The sequence below is a fragment of the Vanellus vanellus genome, assembly GCF_965231255.1.
Source record: "Vanellus vanellus genome assembly, chromosome: 2".
Lineage (NCBI taxonomy): Eukaryota > Metazoa > Chordata > Aves > Charadriiformes > Charadriidae > Vanellus > Vanellus vanellus.
Window position 1 is genome coordinate 126,804,000 of NC_138906.1, and position 27,618 is coordinate 126,831,617.

The 27,618-nt window shown below is 39.7% G+C and overlaps 1 protein-coding gene across 1 annotated transcript in view; it reads right to left on the reverse strand.

The window, feature by feature from the left end:
* Positions 1–24,166, reverse strand: part of ATP6V1H (ATPase H+ transporting V1 subunit H) — a 49,795-nt gene extending 25,629 nt beyond the window's left edge. The window contains exons 1-8 of the mRNA XM_082479038.1: positions 24,029–24,166; positions 22,546–22,672; positions 14,205–14,307; positions 12,656–12,745; positions 7,768–7,881; positions 4,850–4,954; positions 3,688–3,741; positions 828–925 (exon numbers count right to left, since the gene is read on the reverse strand). Coding sequence (XP_082335164.1) covers positions 828–925; positions 3,688–3,741; positions 4,850–4,954; positions 7,768–7,881; positions 12,656–12,745; positions 14,205–14,307; positions 22,546–22,649 — 668 coding nt within the window. The 5' untranslated portion in view covers positions 22,650–22,672; positions 24,029–24,166. The remainder of the gene's footprint in view (positions 1–827; positions 926–3,687; positions 3,742–4,849; positions 4,955–7,767; positions 7,882–12,655; positions 12,746–14,204; positions 14,308–22,545; positions 22,673–24,028) is intronic.
* Positions 24,167–27,618: the final 3,452 nt, after the last annotated feature.

Consider the following 27,618-nt stretch of genomic DNA (forward strand, 5'->3'; position numbering starts at 1 on the left):
CTGAAGTTTTGAAAATTTAATAAGCCATTTACAGGTTCATTCCAAAAAAGCTAACCCAATTTAAAAAAAAAAATAAAAATCTACTTTCAAGATTTGCTATCAAAATTAAGACAAATCCGAACTTGTTGAAATGCGGGCTTATTGTGATGCTTTAATAGCTTATTAAAAAGCTTCCTTGGTGAAAAAGTTTGTTTCAATAGTGTCATCTTGACACATGTGAATATCTTTTGAACCTTCACTTCATTGGCAACTGACTTTTCTCCATTTCAGAGTACAAGGGTACTTTTTCTTAAAGTGCAAATTGTATAGCCACCATCCCCAATAGAGGCACACATGGTAGAAAAATTATTTCTAGCCAAGCATTTTTCAAATAAGAGGAGTGACAACATCGTAGCCTTATGCAGAGCTATTTATGAAGAGAATCTGGATAAAAGAATTACCTACTTGAAGCCATATATGGAAAAAAAAAAAATTAGGCTTGGCTCTAGAACCTGTTTCACGAATATTTTCAGACTGAAAAACTCCAAACAAATATTAAACAAAAGACAGAGCATCTTCAGCTGAAGACAAATGGCTGTATTCCCCTTCAGATATTTATTTAAGCAGTTCCTCATGAAGAGTAAAGTAGCATTAAAGTCTCAACATCGGTACCTATATCCGCAAGCTTCATTTGTCGATTTGACTGTGTTAATATTTGAAAACAAATAGGTTTTGTATTCAAACAGAGCAGCTGTCTTTTGCAAGAGAGTTCTATTCCAAAAGAGGTCACTGCTGAACGTGCTATTGTAAGTGCAAGTATATACATATAAATTGAAATAAATGCTCACCAGTTTACTCCATCTGCTTCTACCCACGCAAAGCGATATTCATTGACCCTGAGCATCAGCTGCAAACATCCAGCAACACATTGTACGTACTGGGAACTCTGGGTGAAAAAAAGAACACATCACTTCTTAGAAGAGTTAGGTATTAAGTGCTGCAGTTCATTTTTCCAAACTAGTCTTTACTGGCATACTTCAACACACATTTCTTCAGTGACACTTCCAGATTAAACAGGCTCACCCTTATAATGCTTTACATCCTCTTATTAAAAAAAAAAAAAAAAAAAAAAAAAATCACAAGAAAAGGTGAGAAGCAAAATATAAATGGAGAAGAATTCTGAATAGGAAAGAAGTGTTATGCGAGTGATACCATTTTACATTACATGTTTGAATGTGCCGCCTTTCAGCATCTACGAATGAAGACTGTCTTCTGTTTTATACTGCCAGAGCCCTTTCATCCATAGAGTCAATTGTTACTCCATTGAGCAAACATTGGGAAATAAATCAGCAAACTGGCTACCAAGCTTGAAGAAGTTCACTAGTAGTCATTGTAAGGAAAGAAATCTTGAGCTCAGGTTGTTCCCACTGCCATTCTCCAACTCAAAACAGTAGTGGTGTCATTACAATTGTATATTTTCCTACGCATGTGCCACACAGTAAGTTACCAAGCTTATCATAATGAGATGTATATTTATACAAAAAAAATTACCATTAGAAAACCAAGTATGCAAAATCATCCTCAAAGTTTAGCTCTGCATTTTACTTTTTAGTTCTTTTCATTACATCTTAGCACTGTATACTGTGCCAAGAAAAGAACAGTAAGACTAAAACTTTCCCATCAGGAAAACACTGAGAGATGCACCACTGAATTCTGGTTTTATTCAGACTCCTGTATGAACAGTCACAAAACCAGAATCATTAAACAGTTTTTCATCTCTAAATGTATGTATTTTCTGTGCAGTAACACATAAGATGGGCTGCAGCTCAAAAATGGGTTTTGGTCAATACATTGTTCCTCCCACTACGGCAACAGAAAGATCCCAAGGTACAACCGAAGCAGCTTTTTTTTTTTTTCCCCTCCTCTCATCTTGCTCAACTTCTGGCATTATCATCAGTAATACTCAGATATGCTGCTGACAAGATATTGGCGTGTTTTTCCATAATCCTTTTTCTTTACTAAGTGTCTTGAAAGTCTTATGGTAGATCACTCACATAATACAAGATCAAACCTTTCAAACGTTTAATAGACTAAAGAAGTTAGGCAATCCCATATGAGGAGAAAAGAGAAGAGACAATAAACAGAAGTTAAAATAAAGATGAATTCATTCTGTGTCTCTCAGAGATTAAGACCTTTATGTAAAAACTGAGTCTGAACATCTAGGCCTAAATCATCATACAGAACATCCATTTCCCTGGATAGGTATTCACTCTCACACACCATGCAAATAAACCAGCTACAAACACACAGACAGCCCTCCTGCCCCAAATAACATATTACTTTCTCTACATAACCAACCCATGTACTACTGAACTTGGAGTTTTCTTTTAAAAGAGTCTGTCGTAAAAGCATTCTCTTCCAACACTATTATAATTGACATTTCATAATAGATCCCAGTCCTCATTTCCTGTGTAAAATGCTACAACTGCATCTCTAATTTACTCTGAAATAAATTAGTCAGGACCTGCTTGGAAATCCTGCACAAGCTAGATCTGAAATCAGAACACTAATGAAGTCAAGACAATACTTACCCAACTTAATTATCCTAGAACATATTTGCACTATCAGTTCTGATGCTTTGGGATGCTGCAGTGGCACAGTACATCCATGCAGTACAATGACTATAGATTTCTAAGCAAGTTAAAAGAGCTCACAGCTCCATAACAAGTGGTGTTACGTGCTATAAAACTATTTACTCTTTTAAGGCTATATGACCAAGGGCTGTCAGCCTAACAAAACCTAACAGTATGGCACACAGAACCGCACATGAAATACTGAAATACTTCAACTTCTATGCTCAGTCCGTAATTTTAGCCCCTCTCCATGGTCATGCATAATAGTCTTTCACCTCTTCTATTTTAAACACCAGGCAGGTGGTAATTTAAGAGGCTTTTCTCTATGGGAAGCTAACGCTTTAAAGCGATGACTACATTTAGAAGAAAAATATGAACCTGGAATTTGTTTAAGACTCCTAAAAAACTGTAATCACTTTCAGGTTGCAAAAGGAACAAAAGACCAAACTGAATTCTATCATAGCCTTTGAATGTGGAGTAAACCACCTCGTTGTGCCACAACGAAACCCATTTATGATGATCACTTGCATTTGCTATAATGCTGCAGTTCATCTCCAAGCTCAACAGCCATTATAGCTACATGAAATTTGGTATAAGTAAATACTGATGCAAAAAGGACAATCCGTTTTCCCCTGAATTCAAGCTATTCAAATATGAAAAGCTTACAGCTTTGAAAGCACTCTTGTAACTTCACACTCCAGAAGTTGAGGGGGAATCTCAGGTTTCTTCTACAAATCCAACAGTTCAGTGCTAAACAGACAGTATTGTTCAAATAGTAAATTAATTGCATATAATTTTTTCAAGTTTTATCAAAGAGGATGCTAGATGCATCTACAGTTTTAACAACCCAAACCAACTTGTAAAATATGTACTTCCACTGCCAAGATTTTCTGTGAAATCAGTGTTAAAAATACTTTTGTTTCTTGGCGCCATCACCTGGCACTCTGTTGTCATACAGTTCTGATTCCAAGTACTTTCTATTACTGATGCCTGAACAGCTCTGCACCTTAATCCAAGGAGTGGATATCACCTGCCCAAAACAGCAAATTGACATATTTCAAAAAGATATACTCACATCACTTGTGGAGACTGCTCCTGCTTCCACAGAACCCCCTGTACCACGTAATTTCTAGAAGGGGGGAGAAGAAAAAAAAAAAAAAAAAAAAAAAAAGTTTAAAAAGAGCTGTCCTTCACCCTTACAGAATAGTCGTTACAAAGTTTCTTTCAATTCTTCAATCTCTCTAGTCATTAAAAGAAAAGATTAAGAATCTACTGGATATTTTTCCTGGTCAATATATTATGATAATATATTGTATTTATTCCTCACACACACCATCATGTCTGGAAGAATATGCTTGGAGCTGATCCTGGTAAATCAAGATTTAATTATTTTTTAAGTGTGTATTTACTCAAGAATTTTATTAATCTTCATCTTAGAATTTGAAGACTGTTCTCTTGAATTTTTCTGAAGGAAATTCCAACTTTAAGATTCCTCTTTCAGAGAAAAAAAAAAAAAAAAAAAAAAAGAAGTTCTTTTTAATAAATCCAGTTTGGAAAACTATGAAAAGTATACTGGTAGTAAACCTACTGAATGACTCTCTGCTCTCCAGAATCTACTTCTGCTGCAACACTACTGTAGAGAATGACAAATCTGGGTTTTTATAAGGATTGAAGGGAAAATCTCCAAAAATGAATACAAAGGAGAACGATTCATCTTTGACAGAGAAGCCAGCAGTAAGCAGTTCACACTGAGCTAATGCCATAAAAATACTGTCCAAATAAGTCAGGATTTATTTCATTTCAAGAGAAAGGACTAAAAACAAAAGCTTTGTACTACAGTAAACTGAAAAAAGTTTTGATATTCACTTCCTGCTGCCATGTGATTTTTCTTCCCAGCAAAAAGCTCTGAGCAACAGAACAATACAGGGAGACAGAAAACTGTCATCACATGTTTTCACAGTGTCCAGAAGAAAAAAAAAAAAAAATGTTAACCAACAGAAAAGGTAAAAAGCCTTATTTTTTATTTACATTTCAAGGACTAGAGCAGAAAATATAAAATATTAAGTTAAAAACTATGCATTTGAATAGAGGATATTTAGCTTCAAAAACAACAAAGTAAAATTTTGGTTTTCTTTCTTGAAAATTAAAATATACCTTATTTGTGCATCTCTATATTCAAATTCTTGAAAAAAAGTTTCCAAAGTCAGTGTAATGTTTAAATAGAAGTAGCTTTTTACCTGTGAACTGAGCTGAGTTTTAATCCAGTTGAAATAGTAATTCAAGTCACTGCCTTCCATAAGTTCCCTCCCCCAAGCAGCCAGTTTGGCAATAATTCTTGCTGCCTGAAAAAGAATGTAATAAACAGATTTGCTAAATGCAGCATTCAGAATTCAGTGAGAAGTCCTATAAGCTCTGGAAACCAAGTTTAGGTAAAAGATGGCCCCTTATAGAAATCTACCTGTTTTCTACGTAGGGGACCCTTCATGCCTAGTAATTTTGTTTCTTCCATTTTCTGCTGCTTCTACTTCCTGGTAACTGGTGTATTTTCACAATGTTATCAGACACCTGTAGCTGACGAAGTTCACAAGGCACCAACGAAGAACTCGGAAAGGGGTGGAGGAGAGCTATCAACGGGCTACTGCTGTAGGACACCATTGCAGTCAGAAATCCATCAACAGTAAGACACTTAACGGCCTAACACATACATGAGCAGGCTTACTTCAAGCGACTATGGCATATGCCAACATAAATGACTGCAAAGTATTCAAGTTTTTTGTACTGAAAGTGAAGCAAGTCATTTTCAAGAAGGGAGAAGCCCAGAAAAAGAAGAGCAGAAAACCAAACGGGAAGGTAGAATTTGAGAGTTAGGTTGAGGAGCAAAAATGTAGTCTGGTTAAGAATTTTCATAATGCCTATGGCACAGGAATACATATAACAAGAGTATATTTCTATGCCAGCCTTTCCAAATTGTGTTTTAAGTAACTCTACATTGCAGCCTGCAGCTTATTTGCAGAAACATTTGAGCCAGCTTATATATAAAGAGGCAGTGGAACCAAGAAACTACTGAAGTAGGGGGTTCATTTCCCTGCATACAGCTCCATGATGCAGTGAGGAGACTATTTCAGGCACCTTTCCACTATACTGCATTCAGATGTGCAGTACCACCACCACTGATTTCTAGAGAGATTACAAGAGTCTGGAACAACAATGTCTACACTGAAATGCATAAAATCTACTTCTGAATGCAGCCAGGTAACCCTACAAAATCCCTTCAGCTTTGATGCATGAGATATTAGACCTCTAGCTTTAAAAAAAGCTTTAAAAAAAGACGTATATGCACAAAGAGTACTAAAAGGCATAATAAGGGAGCAAACTTAGTGTTTTAAAGTGGATTCATGCTAGTTGAGGTTCTCCGTGACTTGTAAAATTATTTGTATATGTTTACAGTACCTAAAGAAAGCAATATCTGAATAACACATCTGTGAGCTGAGAAATACTGGACACAGAAATTTCTATACTATATGTTTGAAAGCCACCATTCCAGGGAGACCAATTAGTTTGCACTGCAAGGGTCTAAAAATTACACTTCACCTGCATACTTGACAAGTCAATATTGTCCGAGTTTGCTCGGACTGCAGTTTTGCAAGATGGGTCTTCAGCAGCAATACCAAAAAAAAAACCAAAACAAAAGAACACCAACCACCAAAAAAATCCCAGCCGCCTCCTCCTTCAGCTGCACCAAGTAATCTGATTGCACAGCCATGCAGTGAATCAGTCAGATTTAAAAATAAAAAATGTCAAGCCTGACATTTTTTCAAGAAAACAGGCCAGCTCACTGTTCAAGTCGCAGCACAGCCCCAAACACGGTCGCACTGGCCACACCTAAGGGCAGATAGCGTGACTTGCCTGGAATTCCTCGTGCCAGTACTGCCACCACAACATAATGCAGGCTAGGTATGTGGTTTTGTAGTCTGAGACACTGATTTGATTCTACCGTACCATGCCAGCATAGACACATGCAGTGAAGAACAATTCACAGCTATGCAGTTTTCTCCCTTTTCAAGCCATAATACAAGCTTTATTGGTGGAAACTATGATCTCCATTGGGAATTTACAGTAATACAACCATTTCTTTCCCCCACAAGGAAAAAAAATTGCTGAGATGGAATGGCCAGTTCTCACCACAGATGACAGAGGAATATTACGAATTCCAGAAAAGTTACTCCACATACACAAGCAGTACCCAGTGGCTCAAAGCACAGTAGGTACCGCAGCACATAGTTATACTGGGCTTAGTTGGAATGGACTTAATTTTCTTCATAGCAGCCTATATGACACTGTGACCAAAAAACAGTGTTGATAACATACCAATGGTTTAGCTGCTGCTGTGCAGAACTTGCACAACATCAAGGACTTCTGTTTCTCGCTCTACACTTCCAGTGAGTAGGCTGGGTGAGGAGCCAAGAGGCTGGGAAGGGACACAGCCAGGACAGATGACCAAGGAGATATACTGACTAGGCATCAGTCTACTGGTGTTGTGTGATTGCTTTTACATCGCTTCTTTTCGTTGGGATTTATTTTGGGTTCCTACCCTCTTCCCTTTTTTCCCCCTTCACTTAAACTGTCTTTAACTTGATCCACAAGTTTTCTCGCTTCTAGCCTCCTGATTCTCTTCCCAGTCCCGCTGTGGGGGACTGTGCAAGCAACTGGGTGGGAGCTTTTCTGTCAGCCAGGGTCAGCCCACCACAGCGGCAGACATTACTTCTTCCCTAGTATGCTTACAAATCATTTTAAGTAGTAAAATAGTAAAGCTATTTCCTTTTCACAGGATGAAAACTTAAATTCTAGTATTTCTACAGCACGACAGTTGTAACAGAAGTTATTTTTCTAGTTATGTCTTACTGTGCTTAAATAACTCTAAAATTCTTGCTTTTCTGAGCCTTTAAAACCTGCTCTAATCTCCCAGAAAAAACCAATGTCAATAAACAATGTAACTTTTCTTTCTAAAATGTGGTCAAGAATGCCTCATCTAGACTGCAAGAGGAAAACTTTCCAGTCCAGGCAGTAGTTTAGCTTCAAACTCCAAATTCCCCTAAAGAAAAATAAAACCAGCATTTTTCTCCACCATCTTCAGACAGGTTCATTTAAAACTTACCATATGCACAGTGAAGAGATCTTGTCGATTCAACATCGGCAGAAAATAGGACCATGCAGTGTTTTTACCACGTTTTGCGTAATCAAAGAAGATAGAAACACGCTGATGATTTTCCTGTAAAAATTGGGAGAGAGGAAAAGATGGGACTTGTAAAAGCATTCAACATAAAGCAGATATTTGCTCCTCATTATGTTGGCATACATTATCAGAATGCATCCTGTCTTGTAACAGCCCATGGAAGTTTTTCATTTTGACAGTTACTTGTGGATACAGTTCATTTCAGCACTCCAACATTAAGGTTAGAGATTTGGGGCAGGGAGAAACAAACTTTGAAACCCTAGTTATATCTCAGTACTCCAACACCTGCTTGATCAAGCAAGCAAAGTGAGACTAGCTAAATGCTGACATGTTCCAGAGGAACGCTACTCTTCATCAAATCAATTATGCTTGAATAAAGTCCATACAAAGTTTTCCACATATTGCTGCTTCCACACAAAAGCCTATTGTTCAACTTGGCTGCGTGTGCTCCAAGTGGAACTTCAGAGACATAACCTAGTCCTGCCTCTCCATTCCTCTCAACGACAAATGAGCTCTTCTCTCCCAGATGAGACTGTGACTGGTTCAGCTGTTATCTCAGGCATCCTGTATACCTAGGAGAGGACATAGTCACCAGAAGTCTGTTCTCCAGGGCTTCTAGGCTGAATCACAAGAGACCACAAGTACCTGAACAAGTACCATACATACTTTCGTCAAGCATTTCACCTAATAACCACTGTGAAGAGCAGCTATTATGGTTCTCCTTAAAGCAGACCAGAGAAGAGGCCATGCAAACCTGAAGGAGAAAGAGGAGCTCTGCTATTTTCTAATAGCCTAGAATATAGACAGTCTTCCAGAAAAATCAAATACCTGGATTCTTGCTTTTCCCCAGTACTTCCATGTAATTCCTAGCCTGGCGGATAGTAAGCTTTCATTCTAAAAAAATGTCTCCCCATTGAAGTCAAGCTATTGCAACGATATATACAACTCCTATCAAGGAAGGCAAAACTGAAACACTAATTGGGAAACTCGCATGAGAAAAGAATCTGTCTCCACTACCCAATTAAATTAATTTTCAAACTCTCCCAGCTTTCCTCCATCTATTCAGCACCCCTTTATTGATTCTATGGACCAAGAATCAGCTAGACAAGCCTGCTTGTTGGAATACAATTCGTTAAGCACAAGATGACCAGAACACATCCATGATCCAAACACTGGCGTCTTACCAAGCATCAGAATTGCAACCAACCCTTCACTGAAAGGATCAAAATTATTGCACCACATCGTGTGCAAACTGCTATCCTGATCCCTGACTGGAGAAGGTCAAGTGTCACTAGTTATCTGACAGTCATAACCCTTACAGTGATTAATGTTCTACCTGGCATGTGTCAAAAAGCACTGAAAAACCCCCTCAAAGTCTGTTGTTCAAACTATGGAATTAAAAAAAAAAAAGTAAGATCTCTGGAACATGGTGCCTTGTTGGAGAGCCTCCACTCTGTGAGGGTTAGTTTGATGAAAACTGGCAGTTCGATCAAATAAATCACTGTTAGCATCTACATGTATGCTACACAGTCTAGCTAAAAAGATCAAAAATAACTAGATCAAATGAGTTTACAACATAACTAAGGAGGAGACAGACAGGTCTGGAAGCAGAAAAGCTGAAATAACTTCAACGTGCTGTCAATCAGAAGACTAGTCTGGTTTGCTGTTAAGGTGCAGGAACGAGTGGAGAACTGCCTACAGCCCTGAAATATGTAGTGCTGCACCCTCCTAGGCAGCTACTGACTACACCAATAAAACAGAAATCCTGAAGTTCTCACATCAACGGTTGAATAATTTAGCATCTGTCATTTCTGAAGCAGCATAATGAAGCTCACTTGTGTGGTATTGCTACCTATACCAACTACAGGTTCTTAAAGATTTTACAAGTAACAGACTGTGCAGTGTGATGGGGTCACTAATCCAGAGAAATTGTTTCAAATATATGAGTAGAAGTAAGAAATGTTTCCTTAGGGATTCCAGTAAGCTAATGCTCTCCACCTTCAGAAATAAGCAGTATGGTGATATTCTTCTAAGGCAATCACCACATTAATTACACTTCTGACAGCCTCCAAAAGAAATCTTTCTTAGAATGATGATCAAACCCGTAAGTAGAACTGCTAGAATAATCCTAGACACCCAGGTAGGCTTTTGGTGTGCTCAGAACACAGCTGATACAATTTTTACAACCTCTCAAGAAAGGCATGGAAAGATAATAGAAAGATAATGGCTTTAATGGCTTTAAACTAGAAGAGGGCAGGTTCAAATTGAACATTGGGAAGAAGTTTTTCACTTTGAGGGTGGTAAGGCACTGGAACAGGTTGCCCAGAGAGGTTGTTGAGGCCCCATCCCTGGAAGTGTTCAAGGTCAGGCTGGATGTGGCCTTGGGCAACCTGGTCTAGAGAGAGGTGTCCCTGCCTATGGCAGGGGGGTTGGAACTGGATGATCTTCAAGGTCCTTTCCAACCCTAAACCATTCTATGATTCTATAATAAAAGTCATTATCAACACAGACAAAAGCTGGATACTGTTACCTGCAATAGTTTCTCAAGTTTCAGCTGTCAAAGGTAGCTTTCAAATACTATTTGCTCATCTTATGAAACTGCAGTGACCATCCTTGCTCAAAACAATTTTACTGAAAGAGTCAGTGGCACCATGACAGGCCATGTCCTTGAACAATTTCTCACTTAAAATCTTTGCATGTACTGAATTAAGACTACTCGGGCAAAGACAGGAGGCTTTAGATCCACTATTGTGGATTCTTCTGTCCATACAATCTGCAGAGATCCTGCACTAAACTCAGAGTCACAGCATCAATGGCCAACATGTTGTTTTCTGATAAGAATCTTACACCTTGAAAGTGTGCAACAAAGCATCCATAAGGCACCACTGACAGCATGTTGTACCATCTGAACACAACCAAAAGAATATAGAAGTCCTGTTTCAGCCTGACCTAGTGGAGGTATGGAGCGTTAGGAAGCTCTGGGATGGTGCCATGTATACACCTGCACACAAGCCTTCTTTGCCAGCAGCACGACATCCCTGAATAATGAAGTTACACAGAGCATTGCAAAACCAGACACTGCAGCAGAATTTCTAAAGTGAAAAAGGCATCCGATTTCAAACAAAAGTAAATATATACTGTGCACCAACATCTCTATTGTCCTGTAGTATCACTATAAAGCTGGGCAATTTAAAGTCATTATGTTTACCATTAAGAATTCCATATATGCGGCTTCTGTGGCTGGGTAAGGCCCTGAATACAGAAATGTCAGTGCATGACCATAAAGTCAAGAAAACATGTTCATTTAGACACATATGACAGAACTAATATGGCAAATAAGCGATTACTCAAAACTACTTTCTGCGACCACCTTGAACTAATGCAATTGTTTGAGAGTGAGACAGTGAAAGCCTTTACCCGTAGGGCATTAATTCCACAGCACAGGAGATAATATCAGCTATCGCATATTGTAGCTATACATTATGTGCTAATGTCAAAGCACATGAGCAAAACAAGACCTACTAAGTCTCATGAAAAGTTCCAAAGAAGAGCAAAGGAAATTATTACTTCTGTGGCCACCAACATGTCTCACATAGAAAAGACCACCCATTTCTCACAAAAGTAGCCAGAATAAACAGAGTTCTCGTGCATTAAGACAAAGTTCATCATCAAATGCATAAACCAAAACAAGGTACTCCCAACTCAGTGTCCCAATCAAGGAATGACACTGGGGGTCCTTTTTGTCTTCTCTGCTTCTTTATGTTTGTGTCACACTTGAGAAAAAGTAAATCTAAAGAAAAGACGAGAGGGTCAGGATGACAAAGCTGCAGATGGGCACAAATAAACTTCTGCAACCACCAACAACTATTATTCTAGCAGACAGGGCACTCTCTCAGGGCTCTAATGTGCAGACAGGCACCTGAAAGAACACCATAACCCCCATGTTATATGTATTGCTGGAAGTAGAACTCACATGGTTCACCTCCTAGGGCAATGCCCTAAACAGTTAAATTATCAATAAACACATTTCACTGTAACCTTGTATTAAATATAACATAAAACAACAGAAGAGAAACTGTAAGGCACCCAGACATTCAATGTCAATACCAGGAGAAAACCTTGCACAACTCAACCCATCTTGTTAAATCGTTACTTCAACCACTTTCTCCTAGTCTAACAGAGAGCAAAGAACTGCAAAAGCAGGATTGTCTGATTGAGTAAAGTCTCCTCTTGACTTGTCCAGGTCACCACAGCAGTCCTGACACCAAATGTAATAGCCTGCTCTTGCAAGTCACTGTATCCCACAGCTACAAAGAGCTACATATTTTATTGAATCAAAAGTTCCTGTTTTATAAACCACAGAGAATTTCAGAACATGCTGTCCTAAACAGTCTAACTTATGTTGGAAACCTGAAGCTGCAGAAACTACACCTTCTCACTGAGGGTGGCCAAATAAACACCTTTGTAGGAAAAGCTTCAACAACTTCAAGTTGGAAGTCATATCCTATCAACAACGGGAAAGGGCAGAGATCACAAATCATCCCTTAACATCCAAGTTTTGCATCAAACACAGTTGAGAGCCAACAGAGAGGCATACAGGTATGTTTTAGGTCCAGAATATGAACATATTTATACAAGACTAAGTTACCCATACAACTTTAGTCCTAACACTTAACTTCTGAAGACAAGATCTGAAAATTTAAAATATTTTAATATAGTATAACAAACACCTGAAGAGACCTGATTTAGGCTAAGGAAACGTTCAAGCATGCATTTAAAGACTTAAAAATAAGACAGGTTATTGACCTACTTGCAGCATATCATCAACCATAGTCAGAATGTACTGAACCGTCTGTTCCTTGGAGATGTGAGTCATCAAGTTTATAAATGTTTTAGCACACTAGAAAAATAAGGGAGACATTAAAATTAATATTAGAAATTATTTTCATTCCTTTTGATAATATAAAACAGGACCTCATTAATTCACAGTTACATCTTACATAAGCATCGAACATCCCAACATCTTTTATTCAATTACAATAAGAGATGAATACATTTGACATTATATTACAAAGAAAATTTTCTGTCACATTGATCGTTACCTTTTACAAAGTGTTTTATGGCTTTCAAACGAAGTAACAAGTACTCACTAGTGAAAGTCAGCAAGGTGCTTTGTTGAAAGATTGATTACAAAAAACTCCATCAGCATCTTTTTTTACGGCAGTAAGAAGAACCAAGTAAACTGACAAAACAGTAACAAATTTAGACACTGTATAAGACAGTTTCAGCAACTTAAATGGAGGGAGGGAAGACAGATCACTCTTGCCTGTTCACTTCCTATACCTTGTAGACAAATCTTTGTTCATATTTGAGCTGTTTTCTGCCTCCTGAACAACTCTACAATTTCAGGAACAGATATAATAGGCCGGAACAGTGACAACGCTACTTTTTATACTTCCTCCTTCCCCTTCACCACATTCAACTTAAACTGAAACAAAAACGGAATACGACCTGCTACACTGTAATTATATAGTGGCATATAATGTTCACCATATATGCTTTTGCCACTATGCAAATTAAGGTCCATTATATAGCAGTCACACAATACAATTTGCAGAGAAAAAAAAAAAAAACCTAAACAGAACAGCCTAAAATTAAAGTAGAAAAAAGGGCTGGGAAGTTTTGTGTCTTGCATGCACCTCCTGCTCTTCCTCCCTGCCTCACCCAATCTTCTTGGTGTCTGATATTGTCTGCTAGAACCTCAGGCTTCAAGGCTGAGATTCTACTGCTTGAAACAGCATTAAAATCTCTTTGGGCATCTTGCCTAGATTCCATAAGCCAAGTGGCACAGGTCACCTATCAATCTTATATCAGTTCTGTCCAATGCAGACATCTCATATCTTACAGTGCCTAAAATGACACCCGTGTTTAAATAACTGAATCCACCTTAGTAGTCAGTGGGTTCCATCGCTGGAACTACATCACAACTGTTCAGCTAGCTAAGCAGAAATCTCATTGGCAGTAACTCTCATCAATAAACTATAAGGAAAAAAGCCAAAGAAAAAGTGTCTTGAGTGTAGTTGTGCATGATTAAGTAAACTGGGATGAGGAAAGACTTGAGCTAGCTTGACCCACAACAGAGCCCTTTAAAGTCAGATGACATTTAATAGTTAATAGATTTTTAAAAGAATGTCCAACCTATATCTAGGAAAAAAAAAAAACAAACTATAATAGCAAGTTTTAAACTTCTTCCATAACATCTTAATTCGTATACAGCCAACATTAAAATAGAGTAGGTAAAAGAATTTCCTTCCATCATCCTCCTCAAAAGATACATTATTAAAAGAAAGAAAAGTTACTTGATTGCCTTCCGTTTGCAACAGCTCCTGTTTTTCTTCTGGATTTCTTTTCTGTTCAAATCTTTGAATAAATTCACAGTCTTCACCTGAAATCATCTGCCCTCTGAAAAGCAAAATATGAAACCATAAGCAACATGAACAGTCAGTTATTTCAAACTGTGTTAGATTTACATGGCAAGACTTGGGTAGCAGGGTGGCTGCAGGGGCAGCTTCTATAAGAAGGCACCAGAAGTAGCCCCCAAGTCCAGTAGAGCCAATGCCAGCTGGCTCCAAGACGGACCCACCACTGGTCAAGGCTCAGCCACTCAGCAACAGTGACAGCGCCTCGGTGAGAACATATTTAAGAAGGGCAAAAAACAACCTGTGCAACAACAACTGCAGCTGGAAAGCGGAGTGAGAATATGTGAGAAAAAAAAAAAGTCTGCAGACACCAAGGTCAGTGAAGGAGGGAGAGGAGGCATTCCAGGCACTAGAACAGAGATTACCCTGCAGCCCATAGTGAAGACCATGGTGAGGCAGGCTGTCCCTGTGCAGCCCATGGAGGTTAACAGTGGAGCCGATAACAGTGCAGCACGTGGAGGATGCCATGCTGGAGCATAGTAAAAAAGCAGCCTAGTAGGCACCTGGTAGCCAGTCAAGGTCAACCCACCAAACAAACCTTATTTTCTTCAACTTGGTATGTCAATGCTATCGCTTCACCAATCCTATGTACTATATCCCATAGTACATAAAGAGCTCCTTTCTGCAAAAGGTCTCACATACAAAGAATTTATAACTAATGACAAAATAATGTCTAAAGCCTTCCCTATGCACCGTCTCTATTAAACATCATTCTCTAAATAATCTTTAAACTTACAGAGGCTGAACACAATGATCAGTGGACACAGTTGTAAGAACCGAAATACAGCTCGCACATTATGCCAAAATTATAATACATAACATGAATAATAGTCTAGTCCTACCTGAAATAAGTGCTGAAAAATAAAATTGTTATTTTAAGGTTGCCATAAGCACTGAAGAGAATTTTAAGGAGTACAGAGAACTTGGTTCCTAATATATTTTTAGCTTTCACTAATTACAACATTTCACCTTTTCCTGGTAGTTTACAAACTGATATGCATGTAAGCTGATCCAAAGATACAGCAAGGGGGCTTGATATAGTAGACTGCTGTGGACACTTATAAGCTAACAGATCTCTACTTGATCTTCTCTTTAACCTAATATTCAAGGGGTTACTGCCATCATCAGTGCTATTTCAGAATGTTGTTGACTCAGGTGAAGAGCTGGCAAAATATTGTTGGGTTTTTGTTATAAACATAGAATCACAGAATGGTTTAGGTTGGAAGGGACTGCGAAGATCACCTAGCTCCAACGCCCCTGCCATGGACAGGGACATCTCCCACCAGACCAGGTTGCCAAAAGTCCCATCCAAACTGGCCTTAAACACCTCCAGGGATGGGGCCTCCACAACTTCTCTGGGCAACCTGGGCCAGTGCCTCACCACCCTTATAGTGAAAAGTTTCTTCCTGATATCTAATCTGAATCTCCCCTCTTCCAGTCTGAAGTCATTCCCCCTCATCCTATCACTACATGCCCTTGAAAAAAGTCCCTCTTCAGCTTTATTGTAGGTGCCCTTCAGATACTGGAAGGTTGCTATAAGGTCTCCCTGGAGACTTCTCTCATCCAGGCTGAACAACTCCAACTCTCTCAGTCTGTCTTAGAATCATAGAATGGTTTAGGTTGGAAGGGACCTTGAAGATCATCGAGTTCCAACCCCCCTGCCATAGGTAGGGACACCTCCCACTAAACAAGGTTGCTCAAGGCCAATGATAAAAGTCAATAATACATGACTTACCATCACAACAAATAACAAACTTGTCGAATGGTACAATCAGGTACTCTTCAGATAAGAAAACTAATTTTAAATCAAGTAGTCCTGAAAATATCCAAGACTTTAATAGGTGACTAGCTTTACTAGTTATTACCAAGGGTGCTTCAGGAAAAAAGAAAATTGCGTGTGTCATCATCAACACAAAAGTCACAGGGGATGAAAGTATTAGACATTGCTTTTTCTGTTACTTCCAAGACTCATATTCTCTTACATTTCCACTGAGTCAAATGCCTCTTCTGCTTTGCAAAGCTATTAACACAGATTCTTTTAATCCATCTTTTCCACATTCCAGGTCAGTTTCCAGACATTCCATGACTAGGGCTTCCATTAAAATCGTTGTAAACTTATGGGAAATATTCACTTTTTTTTTATTGGCTCAACAGGCTCACAGAAATATAAATAAGACCTACAATGGGTTCTTATCTTTCCTTTTACTTAAATCAGTATGTCTTGAGTATGGCCTCATCAGAGTCATCTTTTACTTATTAACTTTTCAAGCAAAGAACATAAGTAGTCCAGTACCACCTGCACTATTCCTGTATTTTAGCTGCTTGGTATGAAATATTCTCATATGAACTGAGGAACGGCAATTAAGACTTACTAGATGGAAGATTCGTAAAGCAAGCAATAATCCTTGATTAATTTCTACTAAAATTTCACTAATTATAGGTGAAAAAGTAATTAGCCAGTGATGACCATGCTGCTACCACATATCTTTTAGATTGACTTGTGTTCTTTCTCACCTATTACAGACAGATTTGAGTAGTTGTTGAAAGATGAGGACAATTCATCCGCCACAAATATTGGACTTAACAACCTGTAACTAGAAGCCTCTCATGTTTCAATCAACGTTGGCCAAGATAGGGACTCCTGGATATTATTGATATAAAGTAACCAAATGAGCTGCTTGTTTAGAAGAATGTTGCCACTTAGGAATGGCAACTTCAAAGGCGGCATAAAGTGAACCCTTAATTTTAAGCATTAATGATTGAAAAAGCCTCAGCCTAGGAAGAGACATGCTTCTTTATAACCAAGCTATTAGAAGAGCTCTGCCAACTGTGAAGGAAAAAAGAAAAAAAAAAAACTTTCAAGCTTTTGCTTTTATCTTACATTAAACCTCAGGAAAAAAAAGGAAAAAAGTGTGCAGATTGATGTTGCCTTGAGAAGAAAAGAAGTTAAGGTTCACTCTATTGCTTTGTAAGTGCCATTCAAAAAGACACTTTCTAACCCATACAAAACAGTACAAGGGATTTGACAGTTTTGTAAACAAGTTGTTAATATCTTATCAGGGATCCCATACATCTGATTAATAGTTTTATTAATTTCAAATTCATCCATTTCCATTCGTCTCAGTTTAAAATTCAAAAAAACAATTATGTAGCAAATCTTAGCATCCGGTAGAAAAAAAAAAAAAAAAAAAAAAACAAAAAAAAAAAAAAAAACCCACACATTAAAAAATGCAAAGGAGCCTCAGACAGCAGGTACCAGCCACCATGACACGATTAGCAGATATTCCTTATCCCCTCTTCAAGGGGACAGGAATTCAAGTAACAAAAGCTTCCCTCCATCCCTCTTCCTACCAGCCATTTAATTTATTTTCCAGGATGTGTCTATACAGTCTCTTCTCAACAGCTAAGAGTCACTTTGACCTTCAGTTGTCCGGACATAACAGGTTTAGACCAGGAGTCTCTTAACCACATTTTAAAGTGCAGTGCTTGAGACACTAAGGCCTGCCTTTGACAGCGCTAGCTACAAGACAGTAAACTAAAGCTGTGTGAGATTTAGAAAGCATAAATTTGTAAGATCACCATTTTTAAAACCTCAAGATGATTCTCTCAAGATGATTCAGAAACTTGTGATTCCTTCCTTTTATTATGCATTTCCTCTATCAGCTCTTGTTCCTTTTTTTGTTTGAATGACTTTACAAAAGTCACTCCAGAGGTTAGTTGGAGGTTTTTTTGTTTGGTTTTTAATCTGGGGGGGGGGTCAGTTGTTTTGTGTTTTTTTTTGTTGTTGTTGTTGTGTTTTGTTTTGTTTTACTTTAATTTAACTACATTTGCAGCAAATATGAAGTTCATATGAAGCCACCATGTCAAGACATGATTTCTTTTATCCAGGTATCTACAGTACTTTGAATGGACCTAAAGAACACTCATTCAATCCAATTGCTTGACAGCTTTAACATTACAAAATTAAAACAGTAAAACAGGCTGAAAGTACTCTGCAAGACTGGACCAAATTTAAAGAACAAAACAAAACGAAAAAGCCTCAAGAGACACGCACACTAGAAGTTAGGAAATTTCTATCATTCTTCTAAGACAAGATTTGCTTTTAAAATCCAAGATATTTAATCCACTTTAGAAGGGTCCTCCACCCCCAGGAAACTAAAATAGATGTTTGAACATCAGAATTCACAAACATATATGTAAAGTACTTGAAGACACATGGGAAGCCATGTTGTCCTGGTTCCGGCAAGGATGGGGTTAATTTCCAAGGAGCAGGCAGGGGAGGCACGTATTCCATACCACGTGACCCATGCCCGCTATAAAAGGAGCTAGCCGGGGCGGGGGAGTCAGTCGCCACTCGGGGGCGGGTTGCGGCGGTGCGGGTCCGGTCGGTGCGCTTCGAGGCGGTACTGTAATCGCGTTCTTGTATTCCTTTACCGGTGTTATTGTTTTTCTTTCTTTCTTTTCTTTCTTTTTCCCTTTGTCTGTTCTGTTAAATTATAATATTTCAACCCACGAGTTTTGCCCTTTTCTGCTGATTTTTTCCCACGGCTGTGGGAGTCGAGTGAGCAGCTGCCTGGTTCTCTGTTGCTGGCTGAGGCCAAACCACGACACATGTACAAATTAGCCATCAGGTATCTCACCTGATTAAATATGAAGTATTATCAAGTGCTGTATACCTAGAAAACCCACAGTGCAGTAAGATGCAAGTTAAACGCTGAAACGAGTTTACTTTTCCACAGAATTCATTTACTACCCTTCAAAAGCAAAACCAAACTTGCTTCAAGCAAGTTAACACCTCCTCCAAAGGCATTCTGACACCCTGAAGCAAATGCTGAAAACCACCACAACAGTGAGGCACTGCGTTTTCAACTAGCAGATGGCATCGACGCCTCTAACCTACTACAAGTCTCAAGATCCAAAGGCGGGAAAGTCTATACAGAACTAATGGCTTAAATGACATTTAGTTTCCAGAAGGTGGCTAGACCTACACATCACCTTCCACTGTTCAGAGTTTTGCTACCTTCTTTTCCCCTCAGACACAGACCCTAGCTGGAATTCAACACAAAGAAAGTGTAAATTTTAGCATCAAAAAAAAAGAAATTATTTCCCACAGCCTAATTTTGAAGTGAGCAGTGAACACGGTGACAAACTAGTACTATATACAGTTGTAATACCTAAATATTTCACTTTTGTGACAACAGTATACACAGAAACAGCAGAAGTCAGCAGTTGTGTGTTAACATAGCTTGACATTTAGTTTACAGTTATAACCTTCAGAGATGGAATAAACAATATGCCAGTTAATCTTTAGCTTGAACTGACTCTACAAGAGAAGTCAGGCTACTAGAGTCTGACCAACTAATAGTAAGCCATTTTACTTTTGCACTGAATAACAGAGAGCAGGAAAGAACTTCAGAATGCCTTCCTGTGTAACCAAGACTCCAATGCTGTTGCAACTGATGCAACCTTTACAGCATCTTTATATGTATACAACTGTCACAGATAGATTATTTAAAAAAAAAAAAAAAAAAAAAAAAAAAAAACACACAAACTTCATCAGAACTGCTTGTGAAGTTCTTCAACTACATAAATACTATCTATCATTTAAGGAACACGAGTTATGTCATGCTTGAATTGATGTGCTAGCTTAGGGAAAACAAACAAAAATCCTTCTCCTAATGTAAAAACGTCTGAAGACTCGAAGTACACCTCCATATATTTATATGCAAACTTACCAAACTAAATGCACAGACTACCACAACAGGAGCTCAGAAGACACACAAGCGTCCTTCAAAACCATCAGCACCTCATCTTCCTTCTATTCTACCGACCAGAACAAACCATCTTACCTGCCTTTAATGGGTGCATCAGAAGCAAGCAGATTCCACTCATTAATAATGTGCTTCATTCCAGAAATTAATCAATATAGCTCCACTACCTGACTTTTCAAAAAACCCTCCAAGACACCATCATGCCCAAATGAGCCTGTTGTAAAAGGGACATGTCCAAAAAGAGGTATAATTTTATTTCCTCTTTAGAAGCACAAAAAGTTCTGCTGATATTTTCCAATAACTAATGACAAGCAAACTCCTCAGCCAAGGAACTACAGTTATCTTCATGATGCTCCACAATCCTTCTGGCACCATTTAAGTTCATCCTTGAAGCTACCTTAGCCAGACAGCCAGGCTGTTAGCAGTAAATACAAGACAAAGACTACATTTATTTCAGCGCAATAATAAACAGAATACATTGTCATTGACATACAGAGGGCACCAGGCATTGAACAGTCTCACAACAAGGTCACAAACACAAGCCAGAGGCGCTGCAGTAGTCTCTTAACACCTAGCTAACCCATCAAAGAGAGGAAATTAGTAGAGTCTTCTTTCACAGATTCCAGAACAAAGTCAAATTCTACATATAGAATCTGAAAAAGAACCATCAACCCTGCCTCCTGGTCAAAAGAAGTTACATAGAAATTTGCTGACAGATAAATAAACAAAACTCCCCCATCCTTATTCAGCACCAGAGAGAGAAAACCCCAAGAATGAAGGCAAATTATAAACGGTAGACTATATAAAGCACAGTCAAGCGATTAATACCACATACGTATTCAAAATAACTCCTCACCGAACAGAACCATCCCCTATACTAACAAAAGCAACAGATGAATCTCACCAGCCTTACCGTCTGAACCACTAGAGACGGGGCAAAAAAGACTATCCCATATTCACTTAGATTGACAGTGAACAATTGTACTCCCACTTTCTGCAACTGCAAACTAGCTGTTCACTTGCCTCTAGGACAGCACAAGAACAGCAGCCCAGGCTTCCTATCGGATGGATAACAAGGCACACAGTAGCAACCAAAGCCATTTAGACTGTTTGACAAATATTTGGTAGCTGCCACTATCAAGTTACCACACCAACCTCACTCCTTCACCTGCAAAGCCAGTGTAATGTCACACTGCAAACTCAACAAGGAACTGATACATCTGAAAAAAATAGCCTAGAAAACAAAAGCTTCCTCAGCAGATCAGTTCTTTAACCCAGTTTAGCATGTAGATATACAATCACAAAGAGAAAAAATACCACAGCTGAATGAACAGAATAGGCAAGACTGAGATACATAGCACAGGGCAAAGCAGGTAGTTATTAATGAGATTCTACCACGTTAGCATTTCTCAGCTTCCATGTGAACAGTTTTGCAATGTTATTTTAATATATAGCATACATTTTTGTATCACAGCTATCTGAAAAAAAATATATATATTTTGCAAAGTGGTGTAATGTTGATAATCACAAAGCATCGCCAGCATGGCTTGTACCTCTAGAATCATCAAGATTCCTGCTACTTCAGTTACAAAGCAACTAACACTGAAGTAATATGTGGACCCTCAAGAGATAATGCTAATTTACACTTTTCCAATATTCTTTATAGGTACCTGTCATGAGAAACGCAGGGATGTAAAAATCCTGCATTTCACTTCAGAGTACAGAGGACTAGTAAAAGTCTGTTTCTTCTCCCTGCTCCCTACCTCATGCACAAATCTATTTTCCTCAGCTTGTCCCTATATGCTCTCTGAACAACATTTATCTCACTATACCCAGTGCCATTATATACACCTTCCAAAGTAAATTCTGAGCTGGTCTGAAACTGCAAGCGCGGCTCTCCTCACAATGAAGTATTTGTTTCAGCCTACTCCCCAATTTACTTGCTTCAATTGCTCTCCAGCACTATTCTTCCTTTAGCTGAGGTACAGCTTATTTTCCTGGACTACCAGTCCAGTTTTATTAGTACAATTTGTATTCACACATAAGGCACTTCAGCAATAGAGATAACATATCTACATAGGAGACAACTCTTACTGTAAACTTTTCTTACATAACTACTTGTCCAATAAGGCTAAAATTGAGAATGGTGTTTGAATGATAAAAAATAAAAAATGGACAGTCCTACCACACATTTTTGCAAATTTATATTATTTGTTATTAGATCATTCAGTTCACAGAAGTAGAGTTCCCTTTCTTGTAATAAGTCATAAGAAAATTTTCCCCAACCATTTCCATTTAATGTAGACTTTTTCCAACTATTTTCATGGAACCAACACAGAATGTTCCTCAGTGTAACCTAACGTTCCAATGTAAACCAAATCCCAAAAGGTCTAACACTTAAGAGGGAAGGAAAAAAAAAAAAAAAAAGATTGTGGAAAGTTTTTACTTACTGGAGATATGACTGCCAGTTTACTTTGTTTGCCCGAACTTCAGCAGCTTTGGCAGCAATGATGTTTGTTGGGACAGCAGCATCTACAGCACCTCGGATATCCATCTTAATTGATACTTAAAATGTATCTAGAAATGCAAGTCAGATTTAAGACGTCTTATTAAAATATTCAAGATTGGAGTATCTGTCCAATATTTTAAAGAAATTAAAAAGGAAAATCTGTTTTCAGTTGTTCCATTCCCTAAAACTGTACTCAGAACTTTCTGAGAAATCAAAGTGTTATAAAGCATCTAAAACATGACTTCCCTGAAACAAACAAAAATAAGCCATACCTACACACTCAACTGTAACCAATCACAAGTTGCTAAAATAAAAAAATATATACTATTACTAAATAACTCCCAGCCTTGTAAATTCTTAAACAATCAAATGAACTTATCTGAATAAAGACTACTCTTCTGCAATGCCCAAGTAGCTCTACAGGTAACAGAAGCTGTCTTCCTTCCAAATCAGAGTTAAAATTCAGTGCCACTCCCATACATTAGGACGGACTGTTCAGGTATTTGCCTAAGAGCGTTTAGACATTAAAAATACATTAACTACAACTTCAGAAAAGAAACAGAAGTTCAAAATATCTCTGTCCAGAAAGCAATTGAAAAATAAATACAAAAGCTCTTCATCAGGACATACTACATTACCATAGACAGTGACCTTCACCACTTCTCCTTTCTCCTTCCTTTATGGTTTAATCTCCACCTGACTTTGATGACAAAACAAGAAGTGTGTTTGCAGAAGCTTGACACCCAGCCAGAGCAGGAATTCCTTACCATCTAAACTGCATCAAGCCTCTCCGTGCAGCCTGTTTCTGGACTTCTTTGGCTCCCTTTACACAAGCAAGCAAGACCAAACCTGCAGGTTCTGCCCCATCCCTAACAAGCATACCTCGTTCGTATGACTGAATGAAAACATAATTCAAACAAAATCCCCCTCCCCCCCCAAAAGGAACTACCCCGAACAAATGCAGCAGCAGAACTGCCCTCCCTTTGAAACTACTTCTGTGAGCAGATACCCACAAAGACGGCACCACTTACTACGGCCTTCAGCGATCACGGAACGTTTCCTAGCTCTGCGTGACCCAGACAGTCCCATTTAAATACTTCTTGAGCCGCAGAGGAGGGCAGGGGACGGTGACAACGGTTTCAGGAGTACACAACCTACACTGACAAGCCGCAGAAGCCGAGAAGCGCCTGGGGCAGAGGGGAGGGGAACGGAACATGGCCCGTGTCCTGCCACTCACTGCACAGGCCACAAACACAGCCTCCTCCTGAGGGACCCGGGGGAGCCCAAGCCCTTGGGGAAGCCGCGGCGCCTCCGGGCCCGCCAGAGACCCCCGGGAGAGGCCGTGCGGCGCAGGGCCCCCACTCCGCGACTCCTACACCCGCCCGCCCCTGCGGAAGGCAGGGCCCGGGGCAGCTCTCACTCACCTCAGGGGCAGGCCGGCGGGTGAGGGCTGCGGGAGGGAGAGGGCTGCGGCCGCCCCTCGGCAGGCCCGGGGAGCCCGCACACCCGAAGGCCGCCGCCGACTACGCTTCGCTCCACAGCTGCCCACAACAGCCGCCGCCGTCACGTGACGCCGCTCACCTGACCCCGACGGCGGCCTCCGAGGGACAACCCACCCGAGCGCGCCCCGCCCCCGCCGCCGCCGGGAGCCGCGCGGTGGGCGGGGCTGGCGCGCGGCCGTTAGGGAGGGAGCTGCGGCACCTCCGCAGCCGTACAGGGCTGTGGTATAGGGCCTGTGTATGCGTAGCTGCACGTATTACCTTGCATACACGTATTTAGGGTATATATTTATATACATATACACACATATATGTGAATGATGTTATGTGGGAAAGCGGCTTTTACACAACCATAGAATCAGAATGGTTTAGGTTGGAAGGGACCTTGAAGATCATCGAGTTCCAACCCCCCTGCCATAGGCAGGGACACCTCCCACTAGACCAGGTTGCTCAAAGCCCCATCCAGCCTGGCCTTGAACACTTCCAGGGATGGGGCATCCACGACTTCTCTGGGCAGCCTGTTCCAGTGCCTCACCACCCTCACAGTAAAGAATTTCTTCCCAAAATTTAAGCTATACCTACCCTCTTTCAGTTTAAAACCATTAGTCCTCATCGCTACACAACCTGATAAAAGAGCCCCTCCCCATCTTTCCTGTAGGCCCCTTTTAGGTACGGGAAGGCCGCTATAAGGTCTCCCTGGAGCCATTAACTTTTTTTTTATATATATGTATATGTATATCATAGCATATAATAAATATATAAATTCACATTATACACTGTAATGTCATGAGGTAGTGGAATTTTACTGGAGACTTGAGTATTGTTCATGCATAAGTAAACAAACTGAAGGACAGCCCGGCCCTGGAAGGAAGCGCTTTGCCTTGTGGAAGTTTAGAGTTGCCCGTAACGGATAAAAGATACCCCTGGGGTGGACAGGACTTCTAGGGCTTCTGGTAGAGAGGTCTGTCCACCTGTGCCGCATCCGTGTCGTGCCGGGCATGACGGTGTGCTGTGTCACATGGCGAGCTGCACCGGGCTCCTTCTGCCCAAGGCGTACCTCAGGGGGAGACAACACCCTGCGCAGCTCCTTCCTTTGTTTAGAGAACAGCCAGTGTATGTTGGGCTTTGTCTCTATAACAAGCAAAAGGAGCAGAAAACTTTTCAGACCGAAAGCCCAAGTATTTCAGGAACCACAGGCTTAAATTTCCATGTTTCTGAGAAAAAAAACTTCTGTCTTTAGCTGCTGAGTGAAGTTTTCCGGTCATACTGTGATGAAGGGCATAGACATACCCTCCTAGTCAGAAATGATCCTGGAGAGTCATTCTGCTGACACAGGAGGAGGAAAGGCAGAGAAAAGAGAAACAGCTCAGAGAGTTTTGTGTGTGAGCAGATGAAGACAGCCAAGGTAGAGCTGGCCAAGAGATGTCCACAGTTAACATCTTGTTTTGCCGGGGTCTGTATTTTCCATTCAGAGGATACGCTGTTCTTTAAATTATACCTGGCCATTACATCCATTAGTGTTTTTTAACTCAAGGAGGGTCTTCATTACTGTGCCGCTCATTAATTATACTTCCACCATAATATTTTTTTCCTTTAAAACTGATCTTTCTTCATACCACAGTAAAAAACTGTTGATTTCTTGACAACATGACCACTGAGCTTAAATCCCAGGCACAGCCCAAGTAACAGCATTTGCGTTTCTTTATGCTTTCACAGAAAGAAAGCCCTCTAAGCCATGTGCACGCTCTGTGCTGCCAAGTCTGTAATAAAGACATCCATTAATGTGATTCTGCGGATTACCCAGCACATGGCACTTTGAGGTTTAATCTAACACGTCTGTGTTCTTGCAGGTTGCTTACATACATTGGTAAAAAACGCACGACTCCTGATCTCTAGCACAGAAATCTCCACGCAGTCTTGAATAGAAATCTATTACTTTGAAAGCTTATTTGAATCTGATTTTTATTTCAGGGCTTAGAGACAGAATTAGGCCTTATTTTAACCAGTTCCTCTTTTACAAGTGTTTGTAACTTCTGTCCCGTGGCATTCTGCATTTCCTGCTTCTGCTCTGCCTTTTTATGACATGTCTCACTCGCCACTTCTCTTTTGAGTTCTGGCATCAGGCACCTGGAATAAGCATATTCACCTTTTCCACAGTCATTTCAAATCGCATTACCATTGGTGATACGTGTGACCCTACCCGTTTTATAGAGAAACCAAGGCACAAAGGGCTTACAAGATCATCTGAACAAGCGTTGAAGCTTTTTTAATGGGACTTGCAGAAGGAAGGCATCAAAGGCCTGTACAGTGATCCTATAAGGTACCATTCAGCCCTTATCTAAGCTGGAGGCACATCAGGCTTTCCTTCTGTGAAACTTGGTCAGTTGTTCACAATGATACTTCTGCCCAAACCCCAAAATGTCCCAGCACTGAAAACATTGATAACTTAGCGCCTTTTCTTACCTAAGCCAGACATGGTATTCTTCCACCTTCACCCTTGAAAGATCAGTCCAATAGGCATTCACAGAGTTTAGTAAACCCATTGAAACTCTGAAGGTGCAGTCCCAACTACTGGTTTTAAGACACAAAGAGTGTTGCTCCCTATCATGTGCCTATCTCTATGCCTAGCGGGGTAACAGCTCGAATACTTGCCTAGGTATGCAAAGCCATTTCTTCTGCCAGGGATCACCTATTTCCAGGAAATCATCCAAAACACTGGATCATAGTCTACTTTGCACAGCACATTTCCCCCACCCCTGTAGCACACTTTTGGCTTAGCCCAAGCACTAGTACCCGAGTACTCTGATTGAACCCGAGTACAAGTATACACAGGGTTGTCTAGCCCCTGCTCCGGTATTGTTCAGTACTTTATAGTACACAGTGTTCATGTGAGAAAAATAAATTCATGGTTTCAATTTGGTGCCCAATGTGATCTCTTATTGGAGCATGAATTCGGTCACCAGTGGTCCTTTTTTTATTCACAGCAGACTTTTTTTGCCTAATTGCACCATCTGCATCATCCATTCGGTCTGGCTAAAAGACGACAGTTTGCTATTTGCAGTCAAAACTTTGATACTATGGCAACATGGTCATTTTTCTATAGAAAAGAACTTTGAAAAGCTGTGATTTGACTTGTTGACTTCATCATAAATGACAGACTGGCTTTATGATTCATTTCATAGGCGATTAAGAGGCTACAGTAAAAATATTTTCCTGTAACTTTTCTGTAACCTTGGAGTGAGGGGTAATGGCTGGAAGTATGCATCTACTGAATTAGCAGAAAGAGAAAGGCAGAGAGGAGACATAATTGTAATTAATGTAATTGATTTTTTTAACAACAGTTCCAAGGGGCATTTAAGGAACTACCAAACAGTAAACGTGATATCTATGCCAGTCAAGTTAATAGAGTCTCTAGCAGAGGAATCAAATTAGTGAACACAACATACCATATTAGAGAATGCAAACAATATATTGTTCCTGAATATACCTGTATAATAATATACTTAATTTACTTT